This window comes from Stegostoma tigrinum, chromosome 5 (genome assembly GCF_030684315.1).
Source record: "Stegostoma tigrinum isolate sSteTig4 chromosome 5, sSteTig4.hap1, whole genome shotgun sequence".
In the NCBI taxonomy this organism is placed as follows: Eukaryota; Metazoa; Chordata; class Chondrichthyes; order Orectolobiformes; family Stegostomatidae; genus Stegostoma; species Stegostoma tigrinum.
This window is the reverse complement of record NC_081358.1, coordinates 53,550,026-53,576,767: the sequence shown is the minus strand read 5'-3', so window position 1 is coordinate 53,576,767 and position 26,742 is coordinate 53,550,026. Positions and strand designations below refer to the sequence as shown.

General features: G+C 40.3%; 1 protein-coding gene across 2 annotated transcripts in view; it reads left to right on the top strand.

Annotated features, from left to right (window-relative positions):
- The window catches only part of LOC125451721 (protein disulfide-isomerase TMX3-like), a 133,572-nt gene that overhangs the window by 90,369 nt on the left and 16,461 nt on the right, over positions 1-26,742 (top strand). For both annotated transcript variants that reach the window (XM_059646002.1, XM_048529257.2), the window contains exons 10-12: positions 14,893-14,991; positions 16,356-16,413; positions 24,078-24,131. In XM_059646002.1, coding sequence (XP_059501985.1) covers positions 14,893-14,991; positions 16,356-16,413; positions 24,078-24,131 — 211 coding nt within the window. The remainder of the gene's footprint in view (positions 1-14,892; positions 14,992-16,355; positions 16,414-24,077; positions 24,132-26,742) is intronic.

Genomic DNA, 26,742 nt, shown 5'->3' with positions numbered 1-26,742 from the left:
GCATAGAGTTTGACTTTGTGGTTGCTTCAGTAATGAAAAAGAGGCAAGTTATTGTATTGAGAGGCCTAGAGACTGCACATTATAACTTCTAGGAGGTCCACAGATGTACAACTTCCAGGGTACTTCCAATCTCTGACTATGAAGACCGGAAGATCTGGGCCATGAAATTGAGGGAGAAAAGGTTTATATGGGTACAAAGTGTATTAGGTTCCATAAACTAAATGATCAAGCATGTTAGCAATTTTATATTGTACTATCCGGCATTACTCCCTGTACTTTATTACGTGGATTAAAAAGTTACATATAATTCATTCCACACTCCTGAAGTAAAGTGTGTATAACAGAACAAGGTAGCATGGTGGCTGGGTGGTTAGCACTGCTGCCTTACAGCACCAGTGATCCGGGTTCAATTTCACCCTTACGTGACTGTCTTTGTCTTTGTCTTTGTCTTTGTGAAGCTTGCACATTCTCCCTGTGTTTGGATGGGTTTCCTCCAGGGGCTCCGGTTTCCTCCCGCAGTCCAAAGATGCGCAGGCTAGATGGATTGGCCATGCTAAATTGACCATGGTGTTTAGGGATGTGTAGATTAGGTGGGTTACAGGGGATGGGTCTGGATGGGATGTTCTGAGGATCGGTGTGGACTTGTTGGGCTGAAGGGCCTGTTCCACACTGTAGGGATTCCGCAAAATAAGAAGTCACATTTGATGGTGTAATATTTGTAATATTAATTACGATTTCACAAGAAACAATAATGTAAGCCAAAGCCATTTGACTGTGCTTGCTGGGTCAATGATTATAGTTTCAGCATTAGAATTTGTTAACTTTGCACTATTTTCACATGAAAAGGTAGCAATGTGGAATAAGTTGATTGAATTGCTGTGATCCATAATATTCTGGTAATTGCTAACTCCATCAAGTGACTAATGATTAATTGCTTTATACTTTTCTTTTAAAATTCATTTGTGGAATGTGGGCATCACTGGCATCCCTAGTTGTGCTTGAAGATTTTGGTGAGCTGCCTTCTTGAACCGCTGCAGTCCACCTGCTCTGGGTTAACCCACAATGCGATTAGAGAGGGAATTCCAGGATATTGACTGAGTGACAGTGAAGGAATGCCAGTATATTTCCAAGTCGGGATGGTGAGTAGCTTGATATGGGACTTTGCAGGTGGTTGTGTTACCATGTATCTACTGCCCTTGTCCTTCTAGATGGAAGTGGTCATGGGTTTGGAAGGTGCTCTCTAAGGACCTTTCGCGAATTTCTGCAGAGCCTCTTGTAGATAGTAGATACTGCTTCTACTCAGTGTACATGGTGGAGGATATGGATGAAGTTCCAGGCAGGTGTAAACTAAAGTAAAGTATTCTGTTACATTTCCAGCTTAAGTCTTCTGGATGGTGGACATACTCTGACACATCAGGAGATGGGCTGCTTTCTGCAGTAGTGCAGCCTCTGATGTACTTGTGTGTGTTTATGTGGCAAGTCCAGTTGAGCTTCTGGTCATTGTTAACCTCAAGCTGTTGATAGTGGGGGTTCAGTGATGATAACACCACTGAATGTCAAGGGACAGTGATTAGATTGCCTCTTATTTGTGATGGTCATAATCAAGCATTTGTGAGGCACAAATTTTAGTTGCCATTTGTCAGCCCAGGCCTGGATATTGTGCAGATCTTGTTGCATTTGAAAACTGCTTCATTATTTGAGGAGTTCTGAATGGTGCTGAACATTGTGCAATCATCAACAGAACAAAGTGTGGAGCTGGATGAACACAGCAGGCCAAGCAGCATCTCAGGAGCACAAAAGCTGATGTTTCGGGCCTAAACCTGTCATCAGAGAGGGGGTTGGGGAGAGGGTTCTGGAATAAATAGGGAGAGAGGGGGAGGTGGACCGAAGATGGAGAGAAAAGAAGATAGGTGGAGAGGAGAGTATAGGTGGGGAGGTAGGGTGGGGATAGGTCAGTCCAGGGAAGACAGACGGGCCAAGGAGGTGGGATGAGGTTAGTAGGTAGGAAATGGAGGTGCGGCTTGAGATGGGAGGAAGGGATGGGTGAGAGGAAGAACAGGTTAGGGAGGGAGAGACAGGCTGGGCTGGTTTTGGGATGCAGTGGGGGGAGGGGACGAACTGGGCTGGTTTTGGGATGCAGTGGGGGAAGGGGAGATTTTGAAGCTGGTGAAGTCCACATTGATACCATTGGGCTGCAGGGTTCCCAAGCGGAATATGAGTTGTTGTTCCTGCAACCTTCGGGTGGCATCCTTGTGGCACTGCAGGAGGCCCATGATGGATATGTCATCTAAAGAATGGGAGGGGGAGTTAAAATGGTTCGCAACTGGGAGGTGGCACTCTCCATTGAAGGGTCGATCTCCGGCTTGTTAATGGTTGAGTGAGGGACATGCTGGGCGATGAAGTTGCAGATTGTGCTGGTATATGGTGTAGAGTTCTGCTGTTGATGGCCCCCAGTGCCTCATGGATGCCCAGTCTTGAGTTGTCCGATCTGTTCAAAGTCTGTCCCATTTAGTACAGCCATAGTGCCAAAGAACACAATGGAGGTTCTTCTCAATGTGAAGGTGGGACTTGATCGCCACAAGGACTGTGCGGTGGTGACTTTTACTGATGCTGTAATGGGCAGATGCATCTGCAGCCAGCAGATTGGTATGCCACTCATAATTTTATAAACCTCTTTGAAGTCACCCCTCAACCTCCTACGCTGCAGTGTAAAAAAAAAAACAAATCCCAGTCTCTCCATATAACTCAAACCTTCCAGTCCCAGCAACATCCTGATAAATCTTTTCCAAACTTTCTCCAATCCAATAATATCCTTCCTATAGCAGGGCAACTAGAACTGTAGACAAGTACTTGAAAAGTGGCCTCAGCAGTGAGTAATTTAAGTTTGGTAAGTGTACACTTTGAATATAATATAAGGAAACTGAAATTAATGCATGATCTTTGAGCAAACTCCAAGCATTGTTATTTTGTTAATAAAATAGCCTTTTCTTTAAGTAGTTGCTTAATGTCTCCATTCCATGTTGTTCTGGAAGGCAGTTGATAACCACTTGACAACGCATCCAACACAAGTCCAATTACAAAGGGTGTCCAGTAATCACAGTTTTGTGATGAAGGTGAGCGATGCACAACTTTCAGAACAAACTTGATGCTGCCATTTGTGTTTGAAAGCAGAGCCTGGGTTTGTTTTATCTGAGTATTATCAAAAAATGCTTTTTCAGACCAATATTGTAGCAGCATGACATTATCACAAGTTGCCTGGACCACAAACATGGAACTCTGTGCATCATCTTCAAGTACCTTAATTGACAGATGATCTGCACTGTGAGATTGAGCCATGACATCAATTAATGGAGATACCTGTAAGCTGAGAGAGAAACCATCAGTGAAAATAGGAAGGGACAAATTAAGTGTTTCCCTTGCAGGTTCTTTACTAAAAGGCACACTTTGATCTATGCAGCGAACGCATTTAGATCTAACTGGCCAACGTGTGGTGGTTTTGAATTGGTTCCGGTCTAGACATTGACCAAAATGTTAGAAGTTGTCATACCTGCGATTGTCCTTTTCAAAGTTGTGACTTTATGGAAGTGTTAATATGTTGACTCAGAAGTAATGGTGTTTGCCAATATTTAGACTTGCCATTACACCTTTCAGAGAAACAAAAAAATTATCTACAAAGTTACTCAAAATGCAACCTGATGAGAGCACAGCAAGGGCAACAGAGCATTTGAGACCCAAGTGAAAAAGGCAGCCAACAGAATATTTACTTAACTGATGAAATTAAAAGATTGGGAAATAAATAGCAGATGGCCTAAGATGGAGAGTGAATTAAAGGAACTAAATTCAATGTTCCATCAGATAGTGCTAAAATAACTCCAGAGGATGATATCCCGTCTCCAAGCCATCCTTTATTTTCACTGGCGTAGTACTTGACGCTGGTCCGACTTCCTCAGAGTTAGTTCTCAGCAAACAGAACCTTTGACACGCTTACTGATATCTATCAACCAGGGATCCCTGATTGGAACTGGTAACCTGTCCAATTAGGGAACTCATATACTATGAAGCCCACCTAGCTGAAGTTGTTACAAATCACTACATCCCTTCCCCTCTAAATCTGGGGCCATTTCTGTGGCTTGGCACCAAACTTAACACCCTGAAGTAAACTCTCTTTTTCACTTAGAGGAGTCATATGTCCAGCATTGGCATTCCTGATACCAAGTCACCCCAACCACCACCCACGGCCATTCCACTCCAAGAAGATCAGATTTAACATAATGGGGAGTCTCCTTGCTATTAGCAACTCTGGTAGAGCTTTCCTTGCAGTTGCATGAGGAGTGATCCGATAATTCAGTAGGAACTGAGAAAGATTGGTATTGAGTGAAACTATGGCTGTTTTTTTTAAGGCTGCCTTCAAAGTTTGTACTGTCTTTCTACCAGACCATTCAGTGATGCCCCACCAATGCAGCTATGTCTGCATTCAATCCTGGCCACCACCATCTAACAGTTATCTTTGCTCGGGACAATCATTCGTGCTCCCCATAATAAAATGCCATCCTTTATGATTATCTGGTCTCGCTAGTTCTCTGAAGGTTTCAATTCTGGTTGTGATGGCCCTTTTGTTTCCACCATCACCACCAACTGCTTTAAGTTTTTCAAAAGCTCCAGGACAAATGTGGGAGCCAAGGCACCTTTGATATCCCTCACTTTATCTTCCAATGGGTCTAACTCTGAGCAAGCAATGGGTTTTCTCTGTAGCCTGAGTAGGCCACTTGTAATGCCTGGAACACCCATTTTTTCCCTTCTCAGGTATACACCCACCTTGGACAAATGTCTAATGACCATGTCCAAGTTCACTAAGTAGCCTTTATTGGCCTTACCTGTTACTGACACATCATCCAGACAAATAGCAATCTGGGCTAGGCCTTGTGAAGTATTCTTCTTTGTCCACTGAAAAATGGCACAGATTGATGATACTCCAAATGGCATCTAACCACAATTGCAGGTACACGTGCTTAATGAAGGGCAACGCTCCCCTCAGTTTTGCATACAAGTCCTCTGAGTGGTTGGGTTATATCCAGCTGCTAGAAGCAGGTTACTCTTTGGTTCACCTTTTGTGAGAATTTTAAACAATCTGTCAGGCTTCATAATTGGTATGACCTGTGCTGCCCATCTGTGAACTGTACTAGTTTGATGATTTCTGCACTTTCCAGCCTCCTGATTTTTACCTGTACTTATGCACGTAAGGCAAATGGCTTTGGACAGGCCTTGCAGAATTGTGGAATTGCTTCCTGGTCAGTGTTGAAGGTGACCATGGCTCCTTTGGTCCCTAGACCTTCTTGAAAAACTTTCACTTATTGAATTAGGACTTCAACCAGGCAGCCATTTTCTAATCGAAAAATGTTAAGTCAATCGAGATGAGTCTTCCTCAACCAATTTCTCCTCATCAAATTTGTGCCTAAGCCTTTTACTACAATCAGCGGTAACTGAGCCACCTGTTTCTCATACGAGACAAGATCCAAAGTTGTACCTTTAAAGGTTCCCCGGTGAAGGTTCTCTGTCTGTCAGAGGCCTTAGGCAAACGTAAGTGTTGGCGTCCAGATCAAATTTTGTTAAAGACTCATTCTACAATCATTGATATAGCCACGTTGTTATCAATCTCCATCAGAACTGGGTGACCATTTAACCAGACGTTTATTTTGATTGGTTCTAATTTGGAAGTTGTTAGGCAAGTTAACTGTTCCAAGCCTGATGTAGGAAGGCTTTCCAGGGTGTGAACTGTGCTGGATGCCAGCCTCTTGAGTTCTCTTACTCAATTTAGCTCTAGTGGGACCCTCTTGCTGTCTAGAGTCTGCATACTGGCAACACCTACAATGATTTGCCACTCCAGATCCAGAGCAAAATTTTAACTATTTGGCTGAAGGCGTGGCTTTGTTTTGGTGTTTCGCTGTGGGCTGGCCTAGAGTCCCTTGGCCCAGGATATATCCTGAGTGAGGTTATGCAATTGCTTTTACTCAAGTGGCATCCCCCAAGCTCAGCCGGCCTGGCAAGAGTGTCCACTTCCATCAGCATACCCAGGAACTCATATGCTCCACTTGCTACATTTACTAGTGACAGTGTCTGTTGTAGTGCCCGTTTTGAAATCCACTTGAGCTTCAGCAGTAAGTGCTTTTGCATGGTCATATCATTAATCACTCTCTCATCACAACTGAAATAATGCCACAGGCACTGGTAGCCATCTCCAAATCACCCTTTATTGATCCATGCCGAGCATTGACACTGGTCCACCTTCCTCAGAGCCAGCTCTGAGTGACCAGAACCTCTGACAGCCCTGTTCATACCTGTCAACCAGGTCTCTCTGGTTGGGGCTGTTAACCTAGTCTAATCAGGGAATTTATATTCTATGGTCTCCACTTGGCTGATTTTGTTACAATCGCTACAAATACAGGGAGAGATATAAAGATGAAGGATAATAGACATTTATGTCATTTTTCAAATCTCCTCAACAGTTCATAACCTGAAGGAATTAGACTCCGCACCAAAACAGTTTTATTTTGTTTGGAGTCCAGGAGGTAGATTGGTAGCCATTAATACTAACCATATTCTTAACAGAATACTTAAGATAGTCATGGCATGGGTTGCTGTTCCATTGATGTATAATAAAACAGCCAAAGCCACTAGCTTCACTCTGATTTTTGCAGCAAAATTTAGCCCTGGCTCACTGAGACATCAAAAATGTATGCTGAATAACTACTAAACCCTAAAATGAAGAAAAGAATCTTACACATCTGTAAGCTGGCAGTTATTGAAGCATTAAGCATAAAAAGGGATTTTAGTTAAAGTTGTATTGATGCACATAGACAAGATTAATAAGGTTTTGCTCATGAAGTTTTAGAATGCATTTAATATTTAAAAGTATTTGTTTTAACTGACAAATTAAAGGAGTGGAGATGAAGCTAGCCTGAGGGAAAATGGATGGGGGTATCTACATCACTTAATACAAATTGTCTTCATTAGGCTCACATTCAGCAGAAATTCAGGCGTGAACCAATTTAGCCAAATGACTTGTTGTTTGCTGTACTTTTTATGTATGATAAATGTTTTTAAATACTTGGCAGCTCTGGTCTGATTGTGATCTCCAATTCACAAGGTTCCAAGTTCAAGTTCCATGTCAGAACATAAACATGAAATTCAAGGTTTCACTCCATTCAGATACTGAGATAGTACTACACTGTTGGAGATGCCATTTTCTGCATGAGATACAAACCCCGCCCCCCCACCCCCAAGACTTCATTTGCTTCTGAGGTGAATGCAGAAGAACTGAATTGCACTATTTTGACAGGGAGCAGGGATTATCTGCAGTGCCCTGACCAAATAATTATTCTTCAAAGAAAAATCACTAAAATAAATTAGAATCATAGATTCATAGAATCCCTACAGTGCGGAAGGAGACCATTTCACACAATGCGTTTGCACCAACCCTTTGCAGAGCATCCCACCCAGAGTTGCGCGCACGCCCCAACAATACTGCCATAATCCTGAGAGATAGTGGGAACTGGCGATGCTGAAGAATCTGTGATAACAAGGTGTAGAGCTCGGTGAACACGGCAAGCCAGGCAGCATTAGAGGAGCAGGAAAGCAGACGTTTCGGGTCTCGACCCTTCTTCAGAAATGGGGGAAGGGAATGGGACTTTGAAATAAATAGAGACGGGGAGGCGGATGGAAGGTGGATAGAGAAGCAGATAGGTGGAGAGGAAATGGACAGGTCAAGGAGGCGGGGACAAGGCTGGTAGGTTGGAGGTGGGGGTTGATCAGTGAGGTGGGAGGAGCAGATATGTGGGAGAAAAGACGGACAGGTCAAGGAGGCGGTGTCAAGTTGACCTGGTTTTGGGATGAGGTTGGGGTGGGGTGATTTTGAAGCTTGTGAAGTCCACATTAAGACCATTGGGCTGCAGAATTCCCAAGCAAAATATGAGATGCTGTTCCTGCAACCTTCAGGTAGCATTGTTGTGGCACTGTAGGAAGCTGAGGATGGACATGTTGTCCAGGGAGGGGGAATTGAAATGGTTCACGACCGGGAATTGCAGTCGTTTGTGACAAAGCGGTCTCCAAGCCTCTGCTTGGTTTCCCCGATGTAGAGGAGGCCCCATCAGGAACAGCGGATGCAATATACCACTTTAGCAGATGTGCAGATGAACATCTGTTTAATGTGGAAGGTTTTCTTGGGTCCTGAGATGGGGGTGAGGGGGGAGGTGTAGGGGCAGGTGTGGTACTTTATGCGGTTGCAGGGAAAAGTGCCAGGGGTGGTGGGGCTAGTGGGGAGTGTGGAATGGATAAGGGAGTCACCGAGAGAGCAGTCCCGCCGGAAGGCAGACAGAGTGGGGAGGGCAAAATGTCCTTGGTGGTGGGGTCAATTTGCAGGTGGTGGAAGTGGCAGAGAATGATGCGTTGAATCTAGAAGTTGTTGGGGTGGTATCCCGTGAGGAGATCAAACAGTTCATCCATTTTATTAACACCTTCCACTCCAACCTTAAGTTCACCTGGACCATCTCCGACACTTTTCCTTCCTGGACCCCTCTATTTACACCTCTGGCAATCACCTGGAAACCGATATCTATTTCAAGCCTACTGACTCCCACAGCTACCTAGAATACACCTCCTCTCACACACCTTCCTGCAAGAATGCCATCCCCTATTCCCAATTCCTTCTCCTCTGCCACATCTGCTCACGAGATGAGGCATCCCACTCCAAGACATCTCAGATGACCTCATTTTTCAAGGACCACAACTTGCCCTCCACACTAGTCAATAACACCCTCGACCACATCTCTCGTGTTTCCCACATCTCATCCCTCACACCTCCTCCCCGCAGTAACAACAGAGACAGAAACTCCCTTGTCCTCGCGTACCACCCCACCAACCTCCTGGATTCAACGCATCATCTTCCGCCACCTGCAATCTGACCGCACCACCAAGGACATTTTTCTCTCCCCACCCTTATCTGCTTTCCGGAGGGACTGCTCTCTCCATGACTCCTTCATCCAATCCACACTCCCCACTAGCCCCACCACCCCTTGCACTTTTCCCTGCAACCACAGGAAGTGCCACACCTGCCCCTACACCTCACCCCCATCCCAGGCCCCAAGAAAATCTTTCACATCAAACAGATGTTCACCTGCACATCCGCTAATGTGGTATATTGTATCTGCTGTTCCCGATTGTGGCCTCCTCTACATCGGTGAAACCAAGCGGAGGCTTGGAAACCGCTTTGTGAAACACCTATGCTTGGCTCCTGACAAACGACTGCACCTCCCAGTTGCAAACCACTTCACCTTCCCCTTTCGCTCCTTGGACGACATGTCCATCCTGGGCCTCCTCCAGTGCCACAAGAATGCCACCCTGCAGGAACAGCACCTCATATTTCACTTGGGAACCCTGCAGCTCGATGGTTTCAATGCAGACTTCACAAGCTTCAATGTCTCCCTACCCCCAACCTTATCCCAAGACCAGTCCAGCTTGACCCCACTCCTTGACCTGTCCGTCTTTTCTCCCACCTGTCCGCTCCTCCCACCTCACTGACCACCCCCCACCCACACCTCCTATCTTCCAGGCTCATCCCCACCTCCTTGACCTGTCCATCTTCCCTTGACTGACCAATCCCCATCCCAACTCCCCACCTACACTCACCTTTTACACCTCCATCCCCACCTCCTTGAACAGCCCATCTCCTCTCCACCTTTCTGCTCCTCTATCCACCTTCCATCATCACCTCCCGCTCTCCCTATTTATTTCAGAGCCCCCTTCCCCTCCCCCTTTTCTGAAGGGTGCAGATCCGAAACATCAACTTTCCTGCTTGTGTGATGCTGCCTGGCCTGCAGTGTTCACCTAGCTCTACATCTTGTTATCTCTTTGTCATAACCCTGCCCATTTTACTGTGAGAGGAAACTCACATAGACACTGCAGAGATGTGGAAACTTGGCATAGACTTCACCAAGGCTCAAATAGAAACCCAGATCCTTGGTGCTGTGATAGTCATTATCACATTGCTGTTTTGGAGACCTTGCTGTGCGCACATTGTTTGTTATGGTTCCTCAAGTATTTCGTCATGAAAAGAACTCTCAATATGCTAATTATTTTAATACAGCAACAATGTGGAATGAATAATCCATTTCTCTTGACTCAGAATTTTAATTTCACTTTTATAAGTAGTTGACCTCCAGGAGGATTATACATGAGTCAAGACTAGACATTGTTTTGAGGTAAAACAGCATCTAAGAGAAGGGCGTAATTGGACCAGGAGATTCAATGAAACCAGAGTAGGTCATTTAGCTCTTGGTTTCTTCTGCCATTCTTGAGATTTTGGCTGAACTGTGACCTAACTCTCTTATAACTTGACTTGCCTCATATCCCATAGTACCTTTTGGTTAACAGTGTCATAATATCTCACATAACTAAATGTAAAAGTACTAATTCTATTTCTGAAAATCCTGGCTACTTTTTTTTTGAAGTATGCTCCTTTAGCCCTGTAGTATTTAATCTTGAAAGTTTATGGTTAACCTCCATATCTAGAAAATATCTACCAATCACCTATTACTTTTCTAAATTTGAGGAAGTACATCCATTGAATTACAGGTATAATTCTGGATAACCCATGCTGCCCTCCCTCTAAGTCCAATCCAATGTATTCTTTCTAAAGTGTGCTCAAAACCAAACACCGTGCTCACACTCAATATACCTGCTTCACCCTGTTACCTCGAATACCCTCTGCTAAACAGCCTTTATCAATCTCGGTTGTTAAATTAACAATTGACCAAGCATCAGTTGCCATTTGTGAGAAAAACTTCCAAACTTTTGCCTTCTAATAGAGATTTCACCCTGAAATGTCAGATTTATTTTTAATTTAACACATTGTCCTAAATTCCCAACAAGCAGAATTGTTTTTTCAATTTTTTCTGTGATTCCCTTTAATACCTTGAAAACGTGAGTCAAATATTCTTTAAATCTAGTGAATTCCAGGAAGTACGGTGCTAGTTTGTTTTAACTCTTAGCTATTTCATACTTGTATTCTTGTAAATATATGCTGTGGTGTCGCCGTCCTCAGGTATTGTTTCAGAGCTGCTGACAAGACTCCATGTGGTTCAACCAGGGCTTTACCATATTTTAAGAATGACTGTCTGATGCATTCTTGCATTCTAGTCCTTTTGATATAAAGGCTAGCATTTTCTAGTTTTTTCAGTTTTTCTGTAACTGTATGTGACAATTTAATATTTATTACCAGGGCTTCCCAAGTTTCTTTGCAGCCCAGGACTTTAAAACTTCTTGCCACTCAAAATAGCCTGTGCTATTCTTCGTATTCTAAACTGAACAGCTTTTTACTTACATAGAAATCCGTTTCTCACAATTTTGTCCCTTCATTTAAGCAGTAAATATCTCTAGCTTTATGCTTACAACTACATTGCTTACAATGTCACTTTGCATCATTGGAAAAAATTGATATGTGCTACTCTGTTGCGTTAACTAAATCATTAATGATTACAGTGGACCACAATACCTGACACCAGCAATCACATCCTGTTATTTAATATTACCTGCCCATTATTCTTAATGTCAGTAGCTCTGTGCTCTCAACCTCTTTTTTTCATCTTCAGTCTTGGATGAGACTTTATTTTTGAAATATTGAGAAGACTACCTTCAGCCATTGCGACAAACTCCCTGCCCTTGGCATTGGTTCAATTTCCTTCCCAGTCACTTTGTCGAGGAACCAGTCTGTTTTCAACATCCAAACTCAATTTCTGACGCAATATTCACTCTCATGAAAGCCACATATTCTCATAGCATCATGTGTCTTTGCCCATCTGCTGCAGAAACTGAGCCTTGCTTTTTGTCATTTCTAGACTCAGCAAGAAAAGCACATAAATTGCAAGCCTTCCATCCCTGCACTGTTAATATTGGCTCATCCAGTATTTGTTTGTATCATTCTACCCATCACTCCTTTGTAACTGGCTTCTAGTTGTCCAACATGTAAAATTTAAATTACACTTCCTCCTGTTTCCTTTTGTGGCCTTGCATGCTGTTTGAGCACCATAACATCTTTTAATCTGGTCTCATATCCCACTCTCCCTTGTTTCCAAAATCAGTGCAATACTTTGGAATTCATTCTTTAAACTTCTTCTTTTCCTTCTTCAAAATCCTCTTTTAAACTCATCTGACAAAATATCCAGGGCACACTTATCCAACCAGATTTCCCCTCCTGTCCTTTGCCAAAAGGGCTGGCTGAACCTAAATCACACCCTCCTTTCGTAATCTTTTCTACCTTTTTAAGACAACTTCCATTAGTCTCCCCATTTTTTTGGAGAGTTTAGTTACTTGCAAAGGTGCAGTTCACATTTGCACACTGTTGCCCTGGCTAAATCACTGTTCTTGTAGACTTTGCAGGAAGCAAGACAGCAACGACTAATCCTCTCTTTACTCACCATTCACATACTGTCCATATTCTTTTCTTCCAACATTTTCCTGGTGTTCCACCCAAAAGGCAGGTATAGATATCACCCCTACTGGCTTAAATCATACGCAACATGGTTCAAGCTCTGCAACATCCCTGGCTCAGTTCTTTCTCTCTCAAAGAGCTGAAACTTTGCAATATTTAGTTTAAAGTTTTGCTGTAATTATTATATTTTTAAAAGAAAAGTTAAATAACCTACCTGAGTTGACTCAGAAGACTTTGTTGAACAATTGGTCAGTTGTTTTCAGCAAAATGAGCTGTGAATCTATTTTTATACCTACTTCCCAACTTGATAATTGGCTGATTCAAACTTAACAATTGTTAACATATATGTTAATTGTTTTTGTGATCCTTGCACATTTACTAAATCCTAACTTCAGTTCTGTTAAACCCTGGGTTTAGAGGTAACATTGTGTTAGCGAGATGTTGATCATTCTAGCAAATGATTCTCCCAGCCAGTAGAAACAGCATTATGGTCTCTATTGGCTAGAGTGTGTGTGTTCAAATGTGTCTTGTGCTTTGCAAATTTAAATTTGCATAGATTAACATTGGTGATGGAGCCTCTGAATAATCTGTAAGTACAACTTATCTTTCTGTCACTTAAAACATGTTGACAGGCTTTGTGTGTATATATACAAGGTCTTTCATAGTTGAGTAGAATTTGCATTTAACTCTCAGAAACCAAAATAAGCCACTCAGCCCCTTGAGCCTGTTTGCACCATTCAGAACAGATAGAGGTCTGAACAATGTTGGCTGTGGCAAGAAATCTGGGAGATTCATATGAGAAGTTCACTAAGGTCTTCATTGATGTTGGGAGGAACTAGTTGCATTTTTCATCAGAATTCCAGGCATTGAGGTGAGATTCTTGATCTGTAGGCAGCGGCTGCACATACCCTACATCCATGAATCTTGGCGTCAGACACTTGTCAGCCTCACCACATCGTCACTGCATATTTCCAATCCACTTGAACCATACTGCTGCACAGGCATCTGCACAAAGCTGCTTGCAAAGCTAACACATCCGTTCTAAGGTATAGTGCAGAGAACAGTACCCTTCCTGCAGCTATCAGCTAACCTGGGCTTTGTACAGCTGAAGCAATGATTCCTCTTTTTAGTTCAGAGCTCCAGTACAGTGGCAGTATTATATCTTGTGAAACTGAAAATGTTCTTCATAATTTTGCTGTAATGATGGAAAACCATTACAAATTAACCACAGATAAATAATGCTCTTGTTAAATAGCAGCAGGACCTGTAAACGGCGAGCTCTGCGGCCATTGTTCATTTACTGGACTATTGGCCAGTTTTTGTTTGGTTTTCCTGTTGATTGTGTGCCCTTTCTCTTTGCTTTTTGGAGTAAAGAATCCCCTATATCTGTTGTGGCAGTCAACATTTTATGCCCTTTTTAAAAAGTTAATGTTCATTTCTGAGTAAGCAACGAAGGAAAATTGAGAATTCTTTTATTATTTTTACAATGTAATCGATCATGTTCCTTGTGCATTCTCCTTAGTAGTTTCTGATGTTGTGTTTGGGTGTCCAGACACAAGTTCTACATCTATGCAGCATTTATGCAAAATATTAGTTGAGCGTTTGTAGTTGTCCTGATTATACAGAATTTCCTACGTTAGCTACAGCAAGTAGAAGAAAATCAAACTATGATGGAGTTGGCCCTGTTTGCTGTACAGTTGGTAGCCAGGAAATCAGCTGTGTTCCATTTTGTGCATCCAGTCAGCCTCACCTATGTAGGCATTTCTAAATTTGTGATCAAGATGGTGCCTTTGATGATGGACAATTAAAGCTAAAATGTTTCACTCAAGCATCTATATTTCCAGCATGGCTCACCATTCAGGTAATCTTGGGACACTGACTTTTTTTTCTTCTTTCTTAGTCTAGGCAACTGAGGCTATTATAAGGCTCTCTTATTGCTCGCCTATCTGAGTTTCCCTCAAACTTAAGATAGAACCGGGATGCTGCTGCTTCAGAGCACATTGGGCATTGCATTTATGAAAAGAACCGACCGGAACTTGAGCACATTTCTGCAGAAACAATGTTCCTTGAAAAAAAAATATGAAAATCGGAAAAGATTTTTCAAATATTACAGAAGTTTTTCTTGGAATATTATTGAAAGTATTTGGAGGCTCTGATGATGCATTATTGGCTATGGAATGAGCAAACTGATGGATCTTTCTCTTTGCATGCTGTCTTTCTCTCCACAAGTCAACAAATGTGTGGGATAAACATAGTCCCTCAATTACGTAGAAAGGCAGAATACTGTCAACAGAGTGAACAATTAAATTGTAACTTCTCAATCAAAATTGTTCTTTATAGGTGTGTTGACTTCACATTTAATTCGTGGACAAAACTGACTATATCTGTTTTTAAACTGTTTTTCCATTCAGAATATGAAGATGGTGATCTGTCATCCTGGGTGACCAAAGAGAGATTTTTAGGATACATTCACATTGATGGTTTTGCTTTATATGAACTAGCAGAGACAGGTACTTGCAGCTCTCACTTTTTTCTTAATTTTAAAGTTCATGTTTGTTTGATTTTAAAGTTGCTCTTAAATTTGCGACATTTTATATTAGGTGTTGGGTTTATGCCCTCAATCCTCATGCTGTAAATTCATAGCTTTATCTAAATTATTGCAGGATTTACCGAGTGAAAGGTGAATTGGATGCATACAGGAAAATGATATCTTGTCCATGATAATGAACCAGGAGAACAATGGAGCATTTATCTAAGAGCTAGATATGGAGATGGCATGCTCATTGAGGGAATCTAATGGGTGGTAGAAAGCATGTTTAAAAATGTGGATTTACAATGTGGAGTGACCCTTCATTGAGCTTTAAGTTCCTCTGCAGGGAACAGTTACTCTGAAGCAATGGGAATTTTTTATTTAGTTGAGTATTAACATAATATCTTGCCCCAGAAGAAGGGAAGGAAACTGAAGTTAAAGATCCATAAAATCAAAAATGGATGAAATTTTATTTGCAAAATCTGTCCACTAATTTGATTTGTAAAGAAAAATGCTTCTGATTTGGCTGAGTGATTTTCCTGAGTGCCTCTCAGCTATGCATTTTAATTACAATGCCTGTATCATACCCCACAACTATCATTCTTGATGGTGTGCATTCTTCCCCTTGACCTCATACCTGATTAATGGTGAGTTCAGAATTTAGAGTTGCACCATCTTCCAAAATGTGTTGAACTCAAGTGACCCACAGATGTTTGCCTTTTTCAGCTGTTTTGTCTATCTTCCGACTTGTTCTCTATAGTATCAGGAATAAGAAAACATTTTTACAGTAATTGTGAAAATCTTCCATGTTCAGTCAGTTCAAAGACATTGGCCATTAAACTTCTGAACAGAACCAAAAGCACCATAGATCATCATTTGGTTGAGAAATGTCAGTCTAGCCATAGTTGCCTCTTTTTTAACATTTGGATATAATTGTTTTAAATTGACTAGTTGCATTAGATTAAACTTATAAATAAATGGGGCTTTGCAAATAGGACATTTTAGAAAGCCAGCAATGGAGGAGAAAAGAGGTAGGTGTACAGAAAGTAAAGAAAAAGGTGTGTGCCATATTTAACAAATGGAAAGTCAAAAGTAGAAATGAGCCAAACATCTAATGCTATTAATAGCCACCAGGAAATCAGATTGAACAACTGGTGCCTGAGTCTTAATCTAATATTTTAAATCTTGCTGACTTTAATACTGTGTTTGTGCAACTAAAATACAAAATGGTGCTTATTCTAAGAATAGTGTTCATGCATTGAGCTAATTTGGTATAAAATTATTCTTTGCAAATTGTTTCATGCTTAACGGAATCACTTCACTTCTAAATCTTTGTTTCTCTAGGAAAACTGGTGGTGGTTGCAGTTATTGACAGCAAGAACTCATCAGAAGTACATACTAGGTAATATGATGTTCCTTAGACTTGCTCGCCCTTCAGAATTGTGCTGGAAACTCCACGAATTGCCAGTTTAACCTGCTGGACACTTCAACCTTGGGAAACATCCCTATCAACCTTTTAAAAATAAGTTTTTCCTTTTCTTTGAGCTCGTTATGGCCAGTGAATCAAAATATCGGGCAGGTGAGGGCAGGCAGGCTTGTGTGTCAAAGTCTGCCTTTATTGGGTAAGGTGACAAGAGGCATGCAACAAAACCTTGAAAATATGTTCAATCATGATCACAGCTTTCCTGTATCCTCAGCTATATAAATTAAGTTGAATATTGCTAGGTAGACCAAAAACTGACATTTCTATAATTATCTCTTTTTGTCACCCTGCTGGAAAAAATAAGTATTTAATATTGAGTTGGTAGTTTCCTTTTCACAACAAGCTTTTTATGTTCTCTTGCATATGTACTGGGATGAACAAGGTTATGCAAATGAGGATAGAGTTGAGTTCTGTGTTTTGGGTATTAATGCAAATGATCCAGTTGCCTTAGTGCAAAACTATATTTTGTCTCGATTGCACCTTTCGTGAGAACCATAAGAAATTGTATGAAGCATTGTTTTCTACTTTTCAGTCATACCCTCACACATCCTTCAAAGATACTTATGATGTAACTGATATTGCATGGTTTTGGTGCCATTGTCCTGTGGAAGTTAAAATAAATCATGTAGGGATGGGGAACCCTTACATACAATAAGATCTGATTAGCAGGTGCCAGTAGAATTACAGAATTGCATGCTGAATTTTTGTACTGAATGCTATTGCTTTTACTTCAATCAATGTATCTGTCATCAGATTTTCAACATCACACTCTAGATCCTTTTGTTGGTCCTCAATCAATTCCTGTATTGATCTAAGCATTGCCTCACACACCTCAGCATGTGTAGAATGATTAACTGCTTAAAGTGGGATATTCTGATTAAGTAGTCATCATTTTTTACATGCAATATTAGCATTGTCATCAGTTCAGTTTCCAATAAGCTATTTCATTGAATTATTCCTCTTCTCTTTCAGTATTGATTTATATAAAATACAGTGGATATATAAAGTACGTATTTGCACATTAAAGACATTCTGTTCAAAAAATAATCCAGTGCATTGAAACTTGAATATTTTTACCATACTTGTGTTTCACACAGATCAAGTCAGTTAAGGTAGCAAACAGGAAATTAGTAAGACTAAGAAAAATTCTTGAATCCTGGAAATTTCAACTAATGCCTTTTTATTGCCTTCATGAATTTGCATTCACTACTTTGTTAGTTGCAAGATAAACTGGTCCCAACATGTGTGAAAAATAGCACATGCAAATTGATTCTGTATAAATATTCTGAAATTTTTCTTCGAGTTCTTATCTGCTTTGAAGCTCCGTATCAACACAAGGCCACTTTGCGAGGCTGGCATGAATGCTAAGTTGTCTGCACAGTTGCTCTAGTTTCAGCACCTGCAGGATGTTCACATCATTTCTAGCACATGAATTATGAACAAATTCAATCTGAATCTGTCCTTAGATTACAGTAAAGAAAGAGTTTGCCAACCTTTAAGCAAATTAATAAATTTAATTATCAAATCTTGCAAGAGTGCTTTCTTCAGTTGTGCATTGTTTGTTGTCAACAAAGCTTGGCCCTTCCCTGCCCTCAGCAGGGTTTTGCCCTGATGGGCACCTTTAAGAAGATGCCTGTGATTCTACTAGTTGTAAAAATTGCTTTCTACCAGTTTTTCAACCATCATTTTCATTGGGGTGTGGTAACTGCGATGACAAAACTGAATATCATCATCAGTTGTTAATAGGTCTTGTGTATTAAGGTTTAGAGTTTTGTTACGGCTATCTCAGTGGCATTTCTCAGCTCAAAGCTCAAAATAAATTGTGATATGTTCGGACAAGCTTATCCTTCACACTACTGTCTCTTTCCCTCACAGAGTACAAGTTCAGTTTGCGGCATTCGGGACAGGAATAGGCCATTCAGCCTTTTGAACCTGTTCTGCCATTCTAGATCATGCTGAGCATCTATTTCAATGCCATATTCTTTCACTAATCCCATGCCCCTGATGTTATTAGTAATTGGAAATCTTACAGTCTCCCTCGTGAGCTTATTGATTCACCTTTTACAGTCTTTTTAGAGAATTCCAAAGATTCACCACCCTGTAGGTGAAGAAGCTCTTCCACATCATTCCTAAATGATTTACATTTTAACCTGTGGCTGTTCCCCTTGGTTCTTTAATCCACAGGCAGGGAAACATTCTTTATGTCTATACTATCTGTTTTAATAATGATGTAAATTTCAATAAAATTCCCTGTCAATCTTCTAAACTCCAGAGAATACAGTCCCAGCCACCTCTAGTCTGTCAGGACTCAGTTTGATGAATTGTGGCTGCAATCCCTCATTGGCAAGAATTTCCTTCCTGATAGTGGGGACCAGAGCTGCACTCAATACCTCAGATGAAATCTCACTAGTGCTGTACAAAATTGAAACTAGACTCCTTTGCTCTTGACTCAAATCATCCAGCAAAAAAGTTAATACACAATTTGCCTTCCAGATTATTTATTGTGACTGCATCCTAGCTTTTCAGTGACTTAGAAACCTAGAGGTCCTTATTCCTCTTGTAACTGTATCACTTTCCAATCTCCCATCTAAGAGATACTTCTGCACCTTTGATCATTGTATCAGAATAAACAACCTCACATTTGTGCATACTATATTTATCTGCCTTGCTCTTGCCCACTTATTTAACCTGTTAAATCCTCCTTGCGTCTTCCTGAAAACTCTCATTCCAACCAAATCTATAAACTTGGAAATATTACATTTTATCCCTTCATCCAGGTTATTTTGTGACACCTAGTGCTCAAGCACTGATCCTTGCAGCACCCCACTGATTACAGTCTGCCAATCTGAAAATGACCCAGTTATTGCTGCTACAGGAGGTTCTGTTAAAACTTACGTTGTTGCGCTGGAATGCAACTATTATTATAGAAAATCACGCTATAAATGTAATGCGGCCTATGGGAATAGTGGGATTAGGGGCACAAAGGACACATAATTACATTTTCCAAAATTGTTCCTCACCTGCTTAGCTTCATTCTTATAGCTGCAGTTATGACAGTTATCAGACTCATGATGCAGCAAGGAGGCGTTACACTTACAAATCTGGCCTTGTCTTTGCAATGAGGTGATGGCCGGGCTTTATATAGAGTTTTGATACTGGAAATCCCAACAATGGTCAGTACTGCATGATAGTGCGAGCTTGATCCAAAAGAGGTGAGCAGTGCAAAATTGTGGGAGATAGAACTCACAGCCAGCAACCCTCCATGAAACTCCCCTATGATTGACATGTCAGCAGTTTTTAGTAAAATTCCCCTATGCATTTAAATACTGATCTGACCTGACATTCCATTGGCAGACTTCTAGATAGATTTACAGATAAGTGAAGCAGAGGAGCCTGACCTTTTTACTGTAGCCCATTGGCAACGTTAATTGTAGGATTAAAATGTGTTGTGAACCTGAGTAACATTGTGTTCAAATAGCGCTGAGAAAGAGCAGGTTGTAACACAGACGGATTTGAATTAGCAAGTTCAAAAATTCCTACATATTAAATATGTAATAAATACAAAATCCAGGCAAATCTACGACACACAACGTGAATTTTTTAACAGCACTCATTATTTTAAACAAGACTTCCATCTTTTTACTTGTACTGTCAATTTAACATTGGAGTCCATTCTTCTGTTAAATGAGCTGCATTTTTAAATAATGCATTTGACGTGTTCAGCATAAACTCGCCAAACTAAGACTTCACGCATTATCCTAATAAGACAGTTGCTCTTTGTGTGCTATTATATTTGAGGTTTTTGACATGTGATTCCATTGACTATGGATTGTATTATAGCCAACAGTTTGCTTTTAACAAGTACCGTTCCCCTATTTGTCAATCGCCTTATAGCCAATTTGCATTGCCGGAACACGTGTTAGAGGAGAACCCCCATGCAGTTTTCTGCCTGTTATCCAATCCTCTGTCCATTGTACTTTATCGTCTCAATCCCATGCACTTTGATTTTGTTTACTAACCTCCTGCGTCAGACTTTACCAGAATCTTTCTGAAAATCTAAGTGCACCACATCCATTGTGTATCTTCTTATTGATCTGCTAAAAATATGCTCAAACTCTGTATCAGGTTTGCCCATCATGCTTAAAGCTGTCCAGTCAGACAACTATTTCAATATCCAATAATCACATCCTTGAAAATGGATTCTAATATTTTCCCTATTACTCACTTCCCTCCGAACAGGTCCCTTGTTCCCTGTTTAAGATAACAGTGTGGAGCTGGATGGACACAGCAGGCCAAGCAGCATCTTAGGATCACAAAAGCTGACGTTTGGGACCGAGACCCTTCATCACCCTTGTTCCCTGTTTTCTCTGTTTTGCACAGTGGGGTCATATTCGCAACCTCTCATTCTGTGGTCACTGTTGCAGAATTAAAGGAATTTTAAAAGATGATCAACAATGCATGCACTATCTCTGTAGTCATCTCTTTCAATACTCTAGGATGAAGGCCATCATGTCCCAATACTTGTTTCCTGCTGCTTTAGATACAGATTCTCTTTTCCCTTTCTTTATCAATTCCTTCATCATGCTTTGATGAATTTAAAATTTTTCCCTTACCCAGGCTTGCAACATTTGTTTTTGGAAACCTTATAAACCTCCTTGGTTCATCTAATATTTTATTTAGTGTCCTGTGTTAGCTGTAGCACTCGTGCCTTTCCTGTTGGGCACTTTAGCCTTAAAAGAAGTTGTTCTTTGAAAATCAAACATTTATTTCTTTAAATATTAGCCATGCCTATGTAGTGGCGACCATTCTATTGTATTTTTCCAGTCTATTACAACCAGCTTTCTCATATCTGCATTATTGTCTTGTTTAGGTTTAAGATCCTAATTTCAGAATGAACCGACATCTTTTTCAAATGTAATAGCAAATTCTACAATACTGTGGTATTTCCTAAAAGTTCTTTTACAACAAGTTTATTGATTAACTCTTTCTGATTGCAGAATACAAAAACTAAAACTGTCAGTGCCCTTGTTGGCCATCAGTTCACCTATCTTGCAAATACTGTGTGTATTCGGAGAAGATCTTTTAAATCTGCCTTCTTAATGCTACTCTGGTTTCTTTCTGCTGCTTTCCACTTTCCAGCTGTAACAATAGCTTTGTTTTTATTCTGTCTGAATTCCCACTTAGATTCCCATTCCCCTGACCGTTTAAACCCTCCACAACAACAGCAAATCTCCTTCAATGCATATTAGCCACAGTTCTGCTAAAGTGTAACCTATCAACTTCCCCAGAAATCTAACATTATTAATTTTTGCACCACTTTTCTAGTTGCATGTTCATTTGTTCAATCTACCTCCATTCCATCTCCCACGTTGTTGAGAAATGCGATTAGTTTCCCACTTTATTGTATTTGGCTGGTGTGAGTCTTCTGTATTAAAGATTTATCCTTTCCATTTGTATTCAAAAATAATTTCACTCATGCCTAATAAATTATGAATGGTCTCAAATTTCCAAGTCACATTTCTCATGACACCATCTCTGACCTCGTCTCATCTGTAAAATAAAGCACCTACTCTTTGGAGTCCTTTCCTGCTATACTTCTGATCATGCAACTCCCTTCCAGGCTCTCTTATTAGCTGATACTAGTAAGCACTTCACTCACTTCTGGCATTGTCCTTTTGACTTTGGAATTCACTGTTATCACCTACCCTCAAATTCCACCATTTGACTCCTCTGTCCTTGAAAACCATCATCTTAATTACAGCATTTTTATTGCTAATGCTGTTGAACATGTTGCCTCTCTTTGAGAGTTCCTTCTGGAAACTACAATCTAATTTCCATCTCTACCATAATATCAAAGTCAGGAGTGCCATCATTTGACTGACAATGGCGCATTATCCCTCCTCAACTTGGGACAAACTTTGACATTGTTGAATAAATAATTATCTTTTTTTTTGTGTTGTCCACTCAGCGGTTTGCTCCTAATTGAGTTTACTTTACACTCTTGTCTACAGTCATAGCCAGCGCATCAAAACCAATGCAATCCCTTTTAAAAAACATCATTATTTCCACAGTCACCCATGGATTAATCACCAATCCTCTCCCTCTCTTTCATATTTGGATGCTCAATTGCTCCTTCATTCCTCCTTTAACTGAGTTCAATGGTAGAGATGTCTTCTTGCAGTTATGCAGGACATTGGTGAGACCACCCCTGGAATATTTGTCTGCAGTTTTCAACTCCCTACCTAAAAAAGGGTATACTTGCATAGATTGCAGCAGAAGTTTTCCAGCCAGAGACTGGTCATGACAGGACTTACTATGAGGAGAGATCTATTCCACTGAGCCTGTATTCACCAGGGTTTGTAAGGATGAAAGTGAATCTGGTTAAAGTTTATAAAATTCCAACAGGGCTGTACAGACTAATTGTAGGGAGAATATTTTCCATAGCTGGGTAGACCAGAACCAGCGGACACAGTCTCTGGATACAGGATAGACATAGAGTCATAGAAATCTGCAGCACAAACCAAGGCCCTTCAGCCCATTGAATCTGCACCAGTTAAAAACAAAGCACTTAACGATTCTAATGCCATTTTCCAGCATTTGACCCCTCTAAACCGGTTGCCTGTTAGCTCAGATCTTTGCAGTGGCCATCAATCCATCCATCAAGGGGAAACATTCCATCCTGTCTACCCAATTGTTCCCCTCATAATTTTGTACATGTCTGTCATGTCCTCACTCAGTCTCCTACGTTCCAAAGAAGACAACTGCAAGCTATCCATTCTCTCTTCGTGAGTAAAACTTGCCAGTCCAGGCAATGTCCTAGTAAATCTCCTTTGAGCCCTTTCCAGTACAATCATGGCCCTTTTATAATGTGGATACTAGTGCTTCACTCGAAGGGCAGAGAACCTGTGGTGTTCTCTACTACAAAAAGCTATGGAGACCATTTTACTGAATGTAGTTAAGAAAAATGTACATTTTTAAATTTTACAGTCATCAAAGGTATGAAGAGGAAAGCAGAAACATGGCATTGAGATAGAAGATCAGCTGTAATTGTTTTGAATGTCCTAGCTAGTTCAAAGAGTCAAATGGCAAATCCTGCTCCTAGTTTTTATTTTTATCTCCATATGACTCTCATACCCAACAAACCCACCCACTAAACTCTCTATTGCTGTATTCTCTCCTCCTTGAACTCTGACTCTTCATCTTTCATCCCTTACTTGTTGTGTATTATATTCTCCTTATATAATTTCACCATCTCATGTGCCATGTTCACGCACTTTTCTTTGTTTTCCATTTGCTATTCCATTTCTTGTCCCTCATATGTTTTTGAAGTGTTGTACTTGAGAAGCAATGATCATCTGCTGTGCTTCAGAGTAGCCTTTTATAGTTCGATGAAAGTGTTTGATAACTTGGGCGAAATTTTACACATTACTTAGTTGATTAAAGGAATGGATTAGAAGAATAGCAGCGTTTTGCTGAGTTAAGTGTTCTTGATCCATGCACTGATATTATGTATAAAATGCAAGATAAACTGCAATGCATATGTATGTTGTGAAACGTCTAATTTTTAAAAAATCTTTTTTCAGCTTAAAGGCCATTACTCATGAAGTTGCTACTGCTTACAGGGAACAGTTTCACAGGTTTGTTAATAAATATTTTGAGCATGTAGTAAACACATTGAAGAGGATACTAGCAGACTTCTGGAAAACAAAGTCTGATGAAATGGGCGAGACTGGTTACAGGTGAAATTTAGTGCACAGAAATTTGACTTGATACATTTTAGAAGGAAGAATTTAAGAGAAGCATTTTAAACAAAATAGTAGAAATTTAAAGATAGTTCAGAAACTGAGACCTGGGGTTCACATATGCAATCTTTGATGGTGACAATGTGGTTAAAACAGTTTAAAACACGTGCAAGGTCTAGGTCTTAAAATGATTAGCATAAAGCACAGAAGTAGGGAAGCTATGCTGAATTTTATTGAAAATTCAAATGAATTATGTTCACTTATAAGGACCATACCTTGGGAGGGATGCCAGGCTTTGAAATCAGTGCAGAGGAAATAGACTGAGGGACTTCATCTCAATAGATGACAGAAACTACGATTCAAGCATCGATATTTGAGGGATATTTAATAGAGATACTCAAACTTATGAGTTTTAATACATAGTTGGAAATTACTTACACTGCCAGAACAGTCAATAAACAGAGGAGGTGGATTTAAGACAATTGGCATGAAGCCCGAAAGGGAAGGTGACAATTCCTTTATGTATGAGTTCTCATGGTCTGGAGCATCCTGCCTGAATCGGCCATTGAAGCAGATTCAATACTAACATTCAACAGGGAATCAGAAATACCTTCGAAAAGGAAAAAAGGTCTGTGTGAAAGAGTGGATTTAATTGCCTAACTCTTTATAAGAGCTTTCATGACGGGCCACATGTATTATGTAACTCTGTGATTCTCTAAATACTACCTGTCTGAAAGAAAACTTCTGAAATCATAATTCATCCTCTTCAGAATAATTGCAGTCGCACAGAGGAAGACTGTTCCCAGTGACCAGGGAGTCTAGAACCAGGGGTCACATTTTAAGGATACAATGTAGGCCATTTAGGATTGAGATGAGAAAATTTCTCCACCCAAAGAATGGTGAGCCTGTGGAATTCTCTTCTGCAGATATTGGTTGAGGCCAAAACAAAGGAGTTTCAAGAAGTAATTAAACATAGTTCTTAGCCCTAAAAGGATCAGTGTGGGGAGAAAAAGGGAACAGGGTACTGAGCAAAAGAACGGTACTGAGCAGGATGATCAGCCTCACTCAAAGGGCCAAATGGCCTACTTCTGCACCTTTTCCATGTACATATTTATTTCAGTTTTGAAGTTCTGAAATTGTATCTATTTCAATACCACCTAATCTATATGGTAATCAGAACAGAATAGGGTATTGCAAAAGGAATGTAACATTTAATGAAGAAAATTTTAGTTAAGGTATTATTGCAGTGCTTCATAATCATTTCATAATCTTGTTGAAACAACTTGGGACAGAAAAACATGTGAGTGGAAAGTTACATATTCAACAGAAACCAATCTTGTTGGCAAATGTAGTGTTCGCATTTTAACATGATTTATTTAAATTGATATTATCCATAAATAATTCTGAACAAACATACCACAGTAAGGTTGTAAAAGACTTGCAGATGTTTTATTGCTAATAGTAAACTGTCAGCATACCTGCCTGTACGTCTTACGTGACTGTCCTGCCCTAATGCAAAGTCACAAATAGAATATTTCCAAATGACACAGAACAGCCAAATTCCAAATGAAACTTCATCTAATTCCTATCTAACTTCTCTTTAAACATAAAGGGATTTCCACAATATGAATAGTAATAGTCAAGCAAGAGGAGGTGGGTGGGGTTGATGAAGCACCAAAAAGGAATCTGCAAATGGAGGCAAATAATGTGGTTGAGGTACTAAATTAATAATTTGTACCTGTCTTTACAAAGAAAGAAAATGTTGCCAAAAAAGGAGTTAAGCAAGATGCTGGATGGGCTAACAGGTATTAGAAAGTGAGTTTGTACATAAAGCTAATAAAAAACCAGGACATCAGATAATGCTGAAGGAAAGTTGGGATTTATGGAGGTCCTGGCCATAATTTCACATACCACCTTGGTTAAGGGAGTCATGCTGGAGGACTTGTGAATTAAGAAATGTTACACCCATATTTGAAGAATCGTGTAAAGATCTATTCAGGAACTCCAGTTTGTCAGTTCAATCTTGGTACTGGAAAGGTTTTGAAAGTAACATTCTTGGACAAAGCTAAAAGTTGCTTGAACAAGTCCAGTTTTTTAAATGAAAGCCAGCATAGTTTTTAAAAGAGGCAATTTGTATTTCGCTAAAGTTATTAAATTTTAGGTGATGTTACAGTGATGGTTGTTGGGTGTAATGTAGTTGATGCATTTGTGCTTCCAAAAGGTTTTGGATAAAACAGCACGGAATAGACTGGCCAGCAAAGTTGAACCCCATGGAGTAAAAAGTAAAGTGGTAGCATGAATGGGAAATGGGGGTGGTGACATTAAGCTGGAGAGGTCTCAGAAGAGATTTACCAGGATGTTGCTAGGAATGGAGCATTTGAGTTATAAAGAGAATTTGTATAGGCTGGGATTTTTTTCACTGGAGTGTAGAAGGTTGAGAGGTGACCTTATAGAGCTTTATAAAATAATTAGGTGTCTTTGCTCAAGGGTGGGGGATTTCAAGACT